Source organism: Geotrypetes seraphini, chromosome 8 (assembly GCF_902459505.1).
Source record: "Geotrypetes seraphini chromosome 8, aGeoSer1.1, whole genome shotgun sequence".
In the NCBI taxonomy this organism is placed as follows: Eukaryota; Metazoa; Chordata; class Amphibia; order Gymnophiona; family Dermophiidae; genus Geotrypetes; species Geotrypetes seraphini.
In genome coordinates, this window is record NC_047091.1 from 168,395,280 (window position 1) to 168,410,487 (window position 15,208).

Consider the following 15,208-nt stretch of genomic DNA (forward strand, 5'->3'; position numbering starts at 1 on the left):
AATCAATAAAGATAAGTCTAGTAACTCTTATCTGACATGCCATCTGGAGGTACTCTGAAATGAGATGAACAATTTTTTCTGATCATCTAAACCAGTGGTTCCCAACCCTGTCCTGGAGGATCACCAGGCCAATCGGGTTTTCAGGCTAGCCCTAATGAATATGTATGAGAGAGATTTGCATATAATGGAAGTGATAGGCATGCAAATCTGCTGCATGCATATTCATTAATCCACAACAACACACTCCTAATTTGCCAAACAATCCTAAACTAGAAAAAACAAGGAAGGCAACCAAGTCACATCAAGGTCTGTGAGGGGGAAGCTCAAAGTGTCTAGCTTGGCTCACAACTTACAAACCAAATATAATGTAATATGTCAAAGAACATGTCACATTATATGATGTTATAGGGCGCTCTCAGTGTGAACCCTCAGTGATAGGAGCTCAGCTCCGACACTTCACTTCTGGGTCAAGGCCATAAGCCTCCACCCGCACACCATCATCGAGCGCCCTGTGTGTGCAGAAATCAAACCAATCAACAATCAAAGTGAGTAAATGAAACTCAACACAAACAACCTGAGCGACCCCCACACAAACCCTGCCAGCCAAACCCCCTCAAAAAACTCACACAAAATCACAAACAAAGTCAAAAACCATGCCAAAAAGTGAAAATCATATCCAAAAGAAACAATACTTATCCAAAACTGTTACACAATGGAAAAACCGCGCCAGGAGGAAAGGTTCAACCGCGCTGGTTTCGGGAGGAGCCCTTCTTCAGGAACCTGGCCTCCAACAGAACACAAGCAGAGAGGAAGGCTGGAGGGCGGGGTGCCCGGGAGGGAGAGCACACCGGCTAAAACAGATCCACAGGTGACATCATGCACGAACCAACCAATCATACAGTGCCAGCACTCAACACAATCAGCACCACAGAAAAAAGAAGGAGAAGGGGGAGGGAAAAGGGGAAGGAAAAAGAAACACCCACCAATAGGAACACCACAATCAAAAAGAGTCCCCCCCACACACACACGCAAGCACACCACACACTGCATCCAAAATCCACTATCCAGAAGGAGCCAAAAACCCTATTAAACAATGGTATTCCATTCCACACTTTCGTTAAGGCCATTCGGCTGAACAGATTGTAATTGAAAGATCCAATATTGTTCCCTGAGATTCAGGTGAGCCTGTCGATCCCCCCTAAAGTCCCAAGGGACTTGCTCAAGCACGAACCAGGATAGGTCAGTAAAACAGTGACCAAAATCAGCACAGTGGGGTACCAGAGGGGCAGACTGAGATCCAGTACGGATCCGGCTTCTATGTTCTTGCAGTCTGACCCTGACACTTCTGCTGGTCCGTCCCACATAGCACAAACCACACGGGCAGATAATGACATAAACTACCCATTTAGAATCACACGAAGTTTGCGCTCTGAGGTGGTTAAGTGCGTTGGGTCCGGGGATGTTGCCAGGTAGAAATTGACAAAGATGAATGACACATGTCACAATGTCCACATGGTTGATGTCTGCCCCCACTGTGGGCCCGACTCCTGGTAGCCAGAAGGTCCTTCAAGTTCTTAGAACGAGCAAAAGCGATACACGGGGTCTCCTTAAAAATAGTATGGTGTCCCAAAACATGCCAATGTTTCCTCACAATGTTAGCTATCTGGTGGGCTTGATTGGAGAATGATATGACACACACCTGTTGCTCTAAAGGTGGGCGAATGACAGGAGCCCTTAACAATTCAGGGTTAGCATAGCGGGCTCTACGGTACGCTCTTCTAATAATCCATTCAGGATAGCCACGAGCCTTAAAACGCAGAGACAGAGCCTTTGCCTGAGCCTTATACTCTCTCAATGATGAGCAAATCCGACGAATCCTGAGGAATTGCCCCACGGGCACCGACTGGCGCAACCGGACAGGATGGCAGCTAGTATAATGTAAATATGAAGTCCGATCCGTAGGTTTGCGAAACACAGTAGTAACCAGTTTACCCTGCTCTTTGCTAACCCTGTTATCCAGATAGGTGACACTGCTTGTATTGACCGTGGCAGTAAACTTTAAATGCCTATCAAGAGTGTTGAGCCAAGTCAGAAACTCATAAAACCTGGCCTTGGTGTCAGTCCAAATAAGGAACACATCATCAATAAACTGTTCCAAGATTAACCCCAGAAGAAGCCGATTTGATCGATGAATTGGGTCTTGTTCGGAACGGATTAAGTATTAAGATAAATTGTATTACAGTTTGTGCATCATCCTGATCCATGAGGTTTAGATGATCAGAAATAATTGTTCATCTCGTATCAGAGTACCACCAGATGGCATGTCAGATAAGAGTTACTAGACTTATCTTTATTGATTTCAATAAGAGATGCATTGTTTCATCACATTTTTTTAGGTGTTAAATTAAGGGGTAACAACACTGTTTAAATTACCTTTTAATAGGTATTATGTCACAGCATTGGTGTTGTTTCACAAAGAACTGGAAGGTTTTTCAGAATCTATGTTAGAAAGCCGGAACCGATAAGTCTCGGACTAAGTTTACCTCGTGTTGGATTCTGAGGTTCTTTTCCTTCCAGTGTTATGAGAGACTGTCCTTGGTGCTGAAATTGAGAACCTTTTTTGGCTTGTGCAGTGATACACTAGGGGGTTCTATCTCCATCTCTATCAGTGCTGAGTGGAAGCTGCTGCTTGCCCTGGATCAGTAGCATAGAATGTTGCTACTCTTTGGGATTCTGGAATGTTGCTATTCCTTGGGATTGTGTATGGAATGTTGCTACTCCTTGGGGTTTTGGCCAGGCACCAGGGACCTGGATTGACCACCATGAGAACGGGCTACTGGGCTTGATAGACCATTGGTATGACCCAGTAAGGCTGTTCTTATGTTCTTTTGCACTACTTAGGTTGCAGAGAAGTGCTGGGAAGCTGTTTCTGGAACGAGACCTTTGACTGTGCATGCTCATGCTACTCATAGGATCCAGCTTTGAAAATGATTGGGGGGGGTGCTCAACCCAACTCACAACAAATTTCCTCTCATCCAGCAAAGGAAAAAAAAAAAGAAAAACCAAGATACATCTGTTCTGTATCGAAATGTCAAGAGCAGGGCAGGTTATCCCAGGACAAGCAGGCAGCATATTCTTAACACATGGGTGACGTCACCGACGGAGCCCTCGGTACGGACCTTTTTAACTAGAAGTTTCTAGTTGGCCGCACCGCGCGTGCGCGAGTGCCTTCCCGCCCGACGGAGGAGTGCGTGGTCCCCAGTTTCTTCGTTTCCGCGGAGCGAAGAAGACGCGTGTATTTTTTCAACGGCCGTTGAAATCACTTTTTCGCCTTCCCGCTCGCGTTTTTTTCCTAATTTTTTCTCTCTTTACCTTCGGGTTTACTTTTTCTTTGATTTGCAAAAAAAAAAAAAAAAAAAACTTTCATTTTTTCCTTTTTCTTTCGTTTTTGCCCCAGCGGGGCCTGTTGCCATTATACAGGCCTCGGACTTCGATTTTGCGGAGGCTATCTTCCCCTTCATGCCCCCGCAGGTCGGTTTTAAGAAGTGCCAGCGGTGTGCACGCCCGATCTCCGTTTCTGACCCACACAATTGGTGTTTGCAGTGTCTGGGTCCGGAGCATCGGGCAGACTCCTGCACCCGCTGTGCCACTCTGCAAAAACGAACGCTTAAAAACCGAAGAATCCAACAAACTCTTCTTTTCGGCACCGAGTCGGCGATGGACTCCTCGACATCGACAGCGGTACCACAGAAATCGGCACCGTCTACTTCGACACCGCCCGACCCCACATCGGCGTCTCTGGCGCCAGGTAAGCCGGCTAAGAAGCCTTCCTCTTCCCTCGAGCGCCCTCCAGCTACGGTGGCGACACCGTCCCTACCGGCATCGCACCGGTCCCGCAAACGCTCCGCCCCGATATCGGTGAGTGCCTCGTCATCGGCCTCCTCATCGCCGGGGCGTGGAGCGGCATCCAAGGAACCGAAGAAAAAGAAAGCGGTTCCGATGCCACCCCTAGATGACCGTATCTCGGTCATTCTCAAAGCTCAGCTTCAGGAACAGTTGAAGAAACAACTTGAACAGCTGTTACCCTCTATCCTGGCACCGCTCCTTCCGGTACCAGACCGGCCCGAGCCCCGCACCGAGCCCCCGGTGTCCACTCCTTCGGTACCGGTAAACACCTCTATGCCGATCCTTTCGGCTCAACAACTTCACGCCGATCCGGTGGTTCATTCTCAGACCAATGTGGATCCTTCTCGGCACCAGGTGGTACGGCATTCTTCTCGGGACCGAGAACGACGCCGATCGTCCTCCCCTGGTACCGTTTCAGTGCGCTCTGGTAAGTCTTTGTCCAAGACTCGCCACACCGCGCCCTCCACCCCGGTGTCTCGACATGCACCAGAGGTCAGAGACCCTGATTTGTGGGAGGAGACTCCCCTCGGTACCGAGGAGGATCCCTCCTCATCTGATGAGGAACCATCGGCACCCGATGCCACCTCTAAACCGGAGCAGTCCTCATTCACTAAATTTCTGAGAGAAATGTCTGCTGCCCTATCCCTTCCACTAGAATCTGACTCGAAAAAGTCTCAAGCCTTTCTAGAGGCTTTAGATTTTGAGCAACCTCCTAAGGAGTTCCTCAAGCTTCCCGTACATGACATCCTACGGGAAACGTTCTACAAGAACTTAGAAACTCCCCTCACGGTACCGGGAGCCCCCCGTAAGCTGGACAACCTTTACCGGGTCATCCCTATACCTGGATTTGACAAATCTCAATTGCCCCATGAGTCCCTTTTAGTGGAATCCACTTTGAAAAAGACCCAGGGCTCCAGTGTCTATGCCTCTACCCCTCCTGGCAGAGAAGGTAAGACCATGGACAAATTTGGCAAGAGGCTTTACCAAAATGCCATGCTGGCCAACAGGGCAAACAACTACTCCTTCCATTTTTCTTTCTACCTAAAACACTTGGTCCAACAACTGTCTACACTTCAGAAGTACCTTCCTGAGCGCAAGGTCCCGCTATTCCAACAACACATCTCTGGTCTTCTCCAGATGCGAAAATACATGGTCCGCTCAATATATGACTCCTTCGAGCTCACCTCTCGGGCCTCTGCCATGGCTGTAGCCATGCGTCGACTAGCCTGGCTCAGAGTCTCCGACCTGGACGTCAACCACCAGGATCGTTTGGCCAACGCCCCCTGTCTCGGGGATGAACTCTTTGGAGAGTCCCTGGATTCCACCACCCAGAAACTCTCGGCCCATGAGACCAGGTGGGACACCTTGATCAAGCCAAAAAAGAAGGCTCCGCCTGCTCGACCATATCGGCCTCAATCTTCTTACCAGCGGAGGTTCTCAGCCAGGCCACTCAATCCGCCCCCCCAACAATCTCGGCGACCTCGTCAACAGCAGCACCATGCCCAGGCTCGATCTCAGGCCACTCAACCCTCTAAGCCGCCTCAGCCTGCTAAACAGTCTCAGCCCTTTTGACTCTTCTCTCCAGGGCATAGCCAGTCATCCTCCCTCACTGCCTCTTCCACAGCCTATCGGGGGTCGTCTCACCATTTTCTCCAGCCGTTGGGAAGTCATCACGTCGGACCAGTGGGTCCTCAACATCATCCGCCACGGCTACTCTCTCAACTTCCAGACTCTTCCACCAGACAACCTTCCCGTAGAGTCTGCTTCACACTCATCTCAAACCCCCCTCCTCCTGAGGGAAGTTCAATCCCTCCTCCTTCTCAATGCCATCGAAGAAGTACCTCCAGATCAAAGGGGTCAGGGATTCTACTCCCGCTACTTCCTGGTCCCCAAAAAGACGGGAGACCTCCGTCCCATTCTCGATCTAAGGGATCTCAACAAGTGTCTGGTCAAGGAGAAGTTCAGAATGCTCTCCCTTGCCACGCTTTACCCTCTTCTTTCTCAACACGACTGGCTATGTTCCCTGGACCTCAAAGAGGCCTACACTCACATCTCCATCAATCAGAGTTCTCGCCGCTACCTGCGGTTCCAGGTACTGCACCACCACTATCAGTACAAGGTGCTACCGTTCGGCCTCGCTTCCTCCCCCAGGGTCTTCACCAAGTGCCTTATAGTGGTAGCGGCCTTCCTCAGGTCTCACAACCTCCAGGTGTTCCCCTACTTGGACGATTGGTTGGTGAAAGCACCTTCATCTCAACTCGTGCTACAAGCTACTCATCACACCATCTCTCTCCTCCACCTCCTGGGGTTCGAGATCAACTACCCCAAGTCGCATCTGCTTCCCACCCAGCGACTTCAATTCATTGGAGCAGTTCTGGACACCACGCTGATGAGGGCCTTTCTCCCCTCCGATCGCCAGCGGACCCTGCTCCATCTCTGCCGTCAGGTGCTCATGCATCCCTCCATTCCTGCCCGACAGATGATGGTCCTCCTGGGTCACATGGCCTCGACGGTGCATGTCCTTCCTCTGGCACGTCTCCACCTTCGTACGCCTCAGTGGACTCTCGCCACCCAATGGTCACAGACTTCGGATCTTCTTTCTCATCCCGTCTCTGTGACATCGTCTCTTCAGCAATCTCTCCAATGGTGGTTGAACTCCTCCAATCTTTCCAGGGGTCTACTCTTTCATCTGCCCCCCCACTCTATGATCATCACCACAGATGCGTCCCCCTACGCGTGGGGAGCTCACCTGGGAGATCTACGCACCCAGGGACTTTGGACCCCACAGGAGCGTCGTCATCACATCAATTTCCTGGAACTCAGAGCCATGTTCTACGCCCTCAAGGCTTTCCAACATCTTCTCTGCCCTCAAGTCCTCCTCCTGTGCACAGACAATCAAGTCGCCATGTACTACATAAACAAGCAAGGCGGCACCGGATCTCGCCCCCTTTGTTTGGAGGCTCTGCGCATCTGGACCTGGGCCACGGACCGCAATCTCTTTCTCAGGGCGGTCTATATCCAGGGCGAACAGAACTCTCTGGCCGACAATCTCAGCCGCATCCTTCAACCTCACGAGTGGACGTTGGACCCTCCGACTCTGCTATCCATCTTTGCTCGATGGGGCACTCCGCAGGTGGACCTCTTTGCAGCACCTCACAATCATCAGCTGCCCCAATTCTGTTCCAGACTCTTCTCTCCTCACCGTCTGGCTCCGGATGCATTCCTGCTCGATTGGAGGGATCGGTTCCTGTATGCCTTCCCTCCACTTCCTCTGATGTTGCGGACCTTGTCCAAACTCCGCAAGGATCACGCCACCATGATTCTTATCGCCCCTCGGTGGCCTCGCCAACACTGGTTCTCACTCCTGCTCCAACTCAGCTCCAGGGAACCCATTCTACTTCCTGTGTTTCCTACTCTACTTACGCAACAGCATCAGTCTCTACTGCATCCCAATCTGTCTTCGCTCCACCTGACAGCTTGGTTTCTCTCGGGCTGACCTCTCCAGAGAATCTATCTCAACCGGTCCGCCTCATTTTGGACGCCTCCAGGAAACCGGCCACTCTCCAATGTTACCATCAGAAGTGGACCAGATTCTCCTCGTGGTGTCTCCGGCATCGTCAGGAACCCACCTCCTTAGCGGTGGAAACTGTCTTGGAATATTTGCTCTCACTGTCCAATGCTGGCCTCAAAACTACCTCCATCAGAGTCCACCTCAGTGCCATCACTGCGTTTCATGAGCCTATTCTCGGAAAACCCCTCACGGCTCATCCTCTGGTTTCCAGATTTATGAGAGGGCTCTTCAATCTCAAACCGCCTCTCAAACCTCCTCCTGTCGTCTGGGACCTGAATGTGGTTCTCTCAGCCCTCATGAAACCTCCGTTTGAGCCTCTTGCCACAACTTCGCTCAGGCTTCTTACCTGGAAGGTGCTTTTCCTAATTGCCATCACCTCTGCCAGGAGGGTTAGCGAACTGCATGCACTGGTTGCCGACCCCCCTTTCACTGTTTTTCACCATGACAAGGTTGTTCTGCGTACCCACCCTAAATTCCTTCCCAAGGTGGTCTCGGCTTTTCACCTTAACCAGTCCATTGTGCTGCCCGTCTTCTTCCCTAAGCCTCACTCGCATCCTGGGGAACAGGCGTTGCACACGCTGGATTGTAAGCGTGCCCTTGCTTACTATCTTGATCGTACCAGAGCTCACCGGACATCCCCTCCGCTCTTTTTGTCTTTCGATCCCAACCGTTTGGGTCGTCCTGTCTCCAAACGGACACTTTCCAATTGGCTTGCTGCCTGTATTGCTTTCTGCTACGCTCGGGCCGGTCTCTCACTGGATGGAACTGTCACGGCCCACAGGGTCCGAGCTATGGCTGCTTCTGTAGCTTTCCTCCGCTCCACGCCCATCGAGGAAATCTGCAAGGCGGCCACTTGGTCCTCAGTTCACACATTCACTACTCACTACTGTCTGGACGCATTCTCCAGACGGGATGGACACTTCGGCCAATCTGTGTTACAAAATTTATTTTCCTAATGGCCAACCATCCCACCTCCCTCTTTGTTAGCTTGGAGGTCACCCATGTGTTAAGAATATGCTGCCTGCTTGTCCTGGGATAAAGCACAGTTACTTACCGTAACAGGTGTTATCCAGGGACAGCAGGCAGATATTCTTACGTCCCACCCACCTCCCCGGGTTGGCTTCTTAGCTGGCTTATACTAACTGGGGACCACGCACTCCTCCGTCGGGCGGGAAGGCACTCGCGCACGCGCGGTGCGGCCAACTAGAAACTTCTAGTTAAAAAGGTCCGTACCGAGGGCTCCGTCGGTGACGTCACCCATGTGTTAAGAATATCTGCCTGCTGTCCCTGGATAACACCTGTTACGGTAAGTAACTGTGCTTAATGGTTTATGGTCCTTGAAAACTGACCTCAAGTAATTTTAGCTTCATTTTTTATGCAGCCGTTATCCTAACTGGAGCAACAAAGCAACCAAGGCTTTGTTACCGTTTGGATCGTCTTATCTTTGCAAACTTGGATTTTCAGCTCTGACAGAAATTAAAGAAAAGAGAACGACTACAGATGGTGGATGATGAAATGCGTGTTTGCTTGTCGACTATCGAGCCACGTTTTGAGTTAATTTGCCCTCGGAAACAAGCTCATCATTGTGTTGATTAGCGGTTCCATTCTTTCTAATTTAGTTTCACCATTGTTATAATTACCCAAATATAGATTAAGGAACTTTAAATAAATAACTCTCAAATTTAATTTTTTGTCGGTTTAGCAATTTTATAATTTCAGTTATAATGTGCCGTGAAAAACATTAGCTTGACACACAGCTCCTGATTTGTAAGGCCCGACTTTAGTGAGGAAGAGGCGGTCGGAGCATACAGCGAGTGATTTTCTTCACTCGCCGGCGCTCCAGCTGCTCTCTCCTGCCTCTCCCGCTACCTTCTCCAGTCTCCCCCACGAAAAACCGTATTCGCGGTTTTTCAAGATTCGCGGGGGGTCCGTTCTCAGGGGCGTACTGTACCCTTCCTTAGGCAATAAACAGTAAAAACTTAAAAATTTAGAAAGGAGCTACAAATTAGAAGTAAAAGGATAGCAAAGAAAGAGGGAGAGGGGAATTTTTTTTTTTTTTAAATTTATTCAAAACATTTATAGACCGCTTAGTATCTTGAGCAGTTTCCATCAGTAAACATATATAAAATGTATCATAAAACACCATAACATAAAAAAACAACCTAGATTAATATAGTTTACAAACTACTTCTCTAGTAACCCACCTCCCCCCTGCGCCATCTTGGTTGGTGGAGCCGCCTGCACCTCTCCACCCCCTCCTAATGCCACACTCGCCTTCCCACACCCTGTACCTCTTTAAATCTTCGACAGTACAAGCAACTTCTCCGGCCTGGCTGAAATCACTTTGTGTTGCGGGGCCAGGAAGTGACATCAGAAGGAAAGCCGGCACAAGAAGCTGTTCACGCTGGCAAAGATTTAAAGAGGTCTGGGGGGAAAGTGAGGGCACGAGTGGGGTATGGGGAATGAGCGGGAGGGTGGAGAGGAGGGCACCACTTCCCCGGGCACCTCCTACCCTTGCTACGTCACTGTCTGGTAACCCTATTCTCACTTTCTCTATGGTACATCAAAGGCAGGAAGCATGTCTGTTCCACACTGCTGTTCTAATCTGCTACCTCATTACTGATTGCTCCCTGCTATGAGCCTATTGCTCAGCAATTCCATAGATAGCCAATAGCAACAGGAGGAGGCAAGATTAGTAGTTTAGGAGACACCAGCCTTCCATTCTGCTTTACCCTGCAGCTTATTGGCTGGCTAAGGAGTATCTGACCAATGATGTCTCCTGAGCTCTAGTCCTGCCTCCTTTATAGTTTATTGGCTGACCGAGGAAAATCTGACCAATAGGATGCAGGGGGAAGATATGCTGAGTATTACTGTTCATATTGTATCTTGTTGGATTTGACTTGGAATTTTGGTTTGTCATTTACCAGTGTGGGACTCCTGATGCTGGCAATTTAGCCAAAACATGGCCCATTTTGAGTCCATAATTTACTATACATGTTATTGAAAAAAATGATGGTTTTGCATGGATTTTATGTTTAGTTGCTAATAAAGTGGGATTTGAAGACTAGACGCACTCTGCTCTCTTCTATTGGACCTTGTGGTTAGTCGTGCAGAGGTGATCGTCTCGTTTTTTTGGTTGCCAGTTCAAAGACAGCCTTACTTCCTGCTTTCCCCTGCAGCTCTTTATGGGGAAGATTTCAGCTCTGATTTCTGGGCACTTCATTTCAAAAAAAGAGCTATATTGAGCCGGTGAAGACTTCGTTTTAAAGAATACGCTCAATATAGCTCTTTTTTTTGAAATGAAGTGGGTTATTCTTGGCACGGAAGACTAGTTCCTGAAGAAGCTCCTATAGAAGTGAAACAGAAGCTCCGTTGAACCTTCAGTCTTTATGACCAGCCAAGTACGCATTCCACACAATTATAATATAAATGAAACATACATTGACTTAATAAACAGGGGGGGGGGGAGGTGGGGGTTAGACTAATGATAGCTCACATACCAAGGGGATTACACTAGTATACTCTAATGAGCAGTACCAGTGAGCACTTGAAGTCTTTTCCCACCCATACTAGAAATCTCTTAGGTCACATCAACGAGTGAATTTACCTTATAAGTGGATAAAATAAATGCTGCCATCAAAGTATCTCCAGTCCTGAAGGGCCTAAATTTCTGAAACCAGGCCAAGGAATCAAGTCTTAATCCCCCACATGCAATGCCATTTGAGCCACTGAGTAACTGGACTGGAGGGAGGGCATTATCCTTGCAAGGAGGGTGGGCTTGGTTTTGCGTCTATAAATGCAAATATTTTATATGCCACTACCTAGCTGTAGTGATTTTAATCTCCTGTTGATTTCTTTAAGGTTTTTGAGTCTGTTGAAGATGTGGAGCAGGCAGATGCAGATGCTAGAAATGAAGATGGCAAGCTTCCCAAAATTCCAAACGGGACTGTCCCCAATGGCACATGCTCTCCTGATTCCGGCCATCCCTCTTCGCGGAACTTTTCCATCACATCAGGATACTCGGAGCATAGTTTCAGCACGGAGGACAGTACTACTGGGGAATTGAGCAAAAGCATCTTGCACCTACAAATGAAACAGGGAACCTCAAGTACTAAGAAAAGGCACAGCTTGGACAACACTCTTTTGGACGGTAAAAGCACAGAAGATGACCTTCAAGCTCAGGACAGTTTAGATGTTGAATTTCCAATCAATGAAAGCCTGGAGGAATTTGTTTCAATCCAAGAGAGCACAGAGGAGATCATGCCTGATAAGGGCGGTGATGAACTGTCTATGGTTGAGACATGGCCCGATAACGAAGCTGAGAAGGAGAGCCTTTTAGGAAGCGAAGATAATTTGTCTGAAGAACCAGAAATGGAAAGTTTGTATCCACAGCTCAATGGCTTAACCGTCATTGACGCAACTGTCATTGATGTTTCCTCTGCAGCTTCTACAGGGGTATCCTACTCTGTGAGTATTTCTCCTGAGATTTTTCTATTGAGTTAAAATGTAGAGCTCCTTTAACAATTACTTCTGAGGCTTTAGTTCTGTCCATTGAAAAGAGCTAGCTTAGAAGGCCTCTTGATAATCAAATGGACATATTTTCATGCTTGCTAACCGAACCCATGCTTTCTTCGTGATTTTAATCAAGATTTGTTTTTCCTTCTTAAAACATGCCCATGCCATCAATCTTTTTCCCCCAGTTCCATACGTGTAAAAGGGGTTGGATTGTTGCCTCAGATAATGACAAACAACAAAAGCCCAAATGTTCCACAGTGATAAAAGGGAATCCCCGAAAAAAAGTCAAAAATGTGGAATCCAATGTTCTTGACCTGAAGTTGAGTTGAGTTCAATTAAACACAAGTATCCACTGTAAGGAACAGCTGACCCAAAAAGGGTTGGTGGTAGACTCAACGCAGTCCATGTTTCGGCTAACACTAGACTTCCTCATGAGTCCAGGTCAGTATGCTCAATAAATATGGGAAGTGGATATAAATATAGGTACAACCTTGCTTGAAGGAGAACCGAAGTGAACATGTGTGCACCTCTGCTGTGTTTCAGATAAATAGGGCTAAAGTCAATCGTAGATCTTTGTTTATTAAAATGAACTACTATTAATTAGAACACCACCAGACATACGCAGTGCTGCATAGAGTCACGAAGGAGACAGTCCCTGCTCGAAAGAGCTTACAATTTAAATAGACAAGACAGACAAACAAGATGCCAGGGTGGAGGATTCAGTTAGGGGGGGATAGTTAATCTGTTGGTTAGGATGGTGAGCAGTATACAGAGGGGAGTAGGGTTATGGATTGAAGGCTATATCAAAAAGGTGGGTTTTCATTCTACTTTTAAACAAGGGAAGGGGCGCAACGGACAAACTTAGGTAGTTTATTCTAGGCATACAGGGCAGTTAGATGAAAGGAACAAAGTCTGAAATTAGCAGTAGAGGAGAAGGGTACAGAAAAAGCAGCTTCAGAGATTGGAGGAGGGGTCAAGGGGATTGGAACTTCCTTTCATATGAAGAAAGACTGAAAAGGTTAGGGCTCTACAGCTTGGCAAAGAGACGATTGAGGTCTACAAAATTCTGAGTGGTGTAGAACGAGTAAGAGTTCATCGATTTTTTTTACACCCTTTCAAAAAGTACAAAAACCAGGATACACTCAATGAAATTGCATGGAAATACTCTTAAAAGAAATAGGAGGAAATATTTTTTCAGTCAAAGAATAGTTAAGTTCTAGAACTCATTGCCAGAGGATGTGTAACAGCTGTTAGCATAACGGGATTTAAGAAAGGTCTGGACAAGTTCCTGGAGCAAAAGTCCATAGTCTGCTATAGAGACAAACATGAGGGAATCCACTACTTGCCCTGGGATTGGTAGCATGGAAGGTTGCCACTACACTTCTCCCTCCATATTCAAGGGTTCAGCACTAAGATTAGTCGCGTTTTTTATCTTGCTGGCTCCACCTTGAGTTTTTTTTATCTTGCTGGCTCCAAATGACATCACCCCAGAGTGCTAAGAAATAGTTTGGCACTTTTTTTCAGCACTTGCTTCGGCGTGCAGAGAGAAAACTTGCTTTTTTTCAGCACCATGCTTTAAAACTGTACAGTGCCTAAATTGTACTGCTAAAGTGCACAGTACAGTATAATGCAATAAATAACTTGCTTTTTTTTAAACAATTGTGAATATGAACAATCAGTTGTATTTGCAATTTCACAGTATTCACAAGGGATTTAACCAAATAGTGCAGATAAGATAGAAAAAAGTTATTCGCATTTTTTTGGCACTTATGGGCTAACTTTGCCCCTAACCCCCCCCCCTGCAAATATGGAGGGAGAAGTACTTGTATTTGGGGTTCTATTAGGTACTTGTGACCTGGATTTTGGCCACTGTTGGAAAACAGGAAGCTGGGCTAAATGGACTTTGGTCTGAGCCAGTATGGCTATTCTTATATTTTTAACCTGAGAACCTGTTTTGTATGTCTGGAGATTTTCTGATAATTTTGTCTGAGGGAGAATTTAATTAAGTGGTTCTGGCAATGCTTTCAGTGGAGTGCAAATGAAATTTCAAGTGACAATTGCAGCTTGTGGCTTCCTGTTCCGACATCTGAAAGTCAAGTAGGACAGGGATGGAGGGAGGTCGTGCCTCAAATGTTGTAAACGGGCCATATTTTCAAGATATAACTAATGAAAATGCATTACTTGTCACACTAGGAGTACACTGAAAATCACTGCTTGTGTGTAAAAATTTTCCACCAAAAAACACAAGTCCACTTTAAAATAAGTCAACTCTTTATTCAAAACAAAGTCACACTATAAAGATAAGTACAGTGGTAAAATATGGTGACGAAAATATTGTAAAAGTGTGACAAGACATAGGCAGTGGGGACATTGATGTGGCTTTGATTAGGGTGACCGGACGTCTGGGGAAATCCGGACCTGCTCCAGGCCCTCCAGGCGTGACTGGAGCTTGTCCGGAAGAAGAGAGGAGACTTTGTGGGGACAGAGCTAGGGCAAAAAGGGGCGGGGCTGGAGGTCGAACAGGGCGGGGTTGCCGGCGGAATGGGGTGGGGTCATGTGTCTGGGGTTTCTCAGAGAAAAATATGGTAACTAGCTATGATGGTCCTGTGGCAACCCTTGCCTGTCCTGTGGTATTTTGGTTATGGGTCTGAGCACATCATTTTTTTTTTTTTTTTAATTATTTTTTCAAAATATTATTTTGAATGAGTGGTTGACTTATTTCAAAGTGGAAATGTTTTTTGGTGGATAATGAATATGCATGAGATGCTGTAGATCTCATGGATACTACCTCTATCATATGCAGATCTATCTCGTGCATATTCATGAGGGATATTTTTGAAAACCTGGCCTGTTTGTGGCACTTGAGTCCTGAGCTCCTGTTTCCCTGAACTAGGGGCTAGATTCACAAAGCAAACCGATCGTGTATCGATCGGTTTGCGACCCCTTTACTATCAAATTTCCATCCAGCCTGATTCACTTACTTCTCCTGCGATCCGCTTCGAATCCGTGCATGCAAATGAGGTGAAATGCATGCAAAGTAGGCTGGGACGTGATTCACAACACCAAATTTCCGATCCGACTAGGCTGGCCGATCACCTGAAGAAGCAACTGCTGGGGACCAATCGAAAACGTCTTTCCGACTGGAAGCCCTTCTCTCTGCCCTGCAATCTCTCTTGCCTGCTCGCCCCAAATGCTGCCCTGCTTCGATCTTCCCCG

The 15,208-nt window shown here is 47.4% G+C and overlaps 1 protein-coding gene across 4 annotated transcripts in view; it reads left to right on the forward strand.

Annotated features, from left to right (window-relative positions):
- SGSM1 (small G protein signaling modulator 1) overlaps positions 1–15,208 on the forward strand; it is a 231,719-nt gene that overhangs the window by 168,140 nt on the left and 48,371 nt on the right. For all 4 annotated transcript variants that reach the window (XR_004540413.1, XM_033955889.1, XM_033955890.1 and 1 more), the window contains one exon: positions 11,339–11,944. Coding sequence is in view for 3 of the 4 variants with exons in the window: in XM_033955889.1 (XP_033811780.1) it covers positions 11,339–11,944 (606 nt within the window). In the remaining variant the exon portion in view is untranslated. The remainder of the gene's footprint in view (positions 1–11,338; positions 11,945–15,208) is intronic.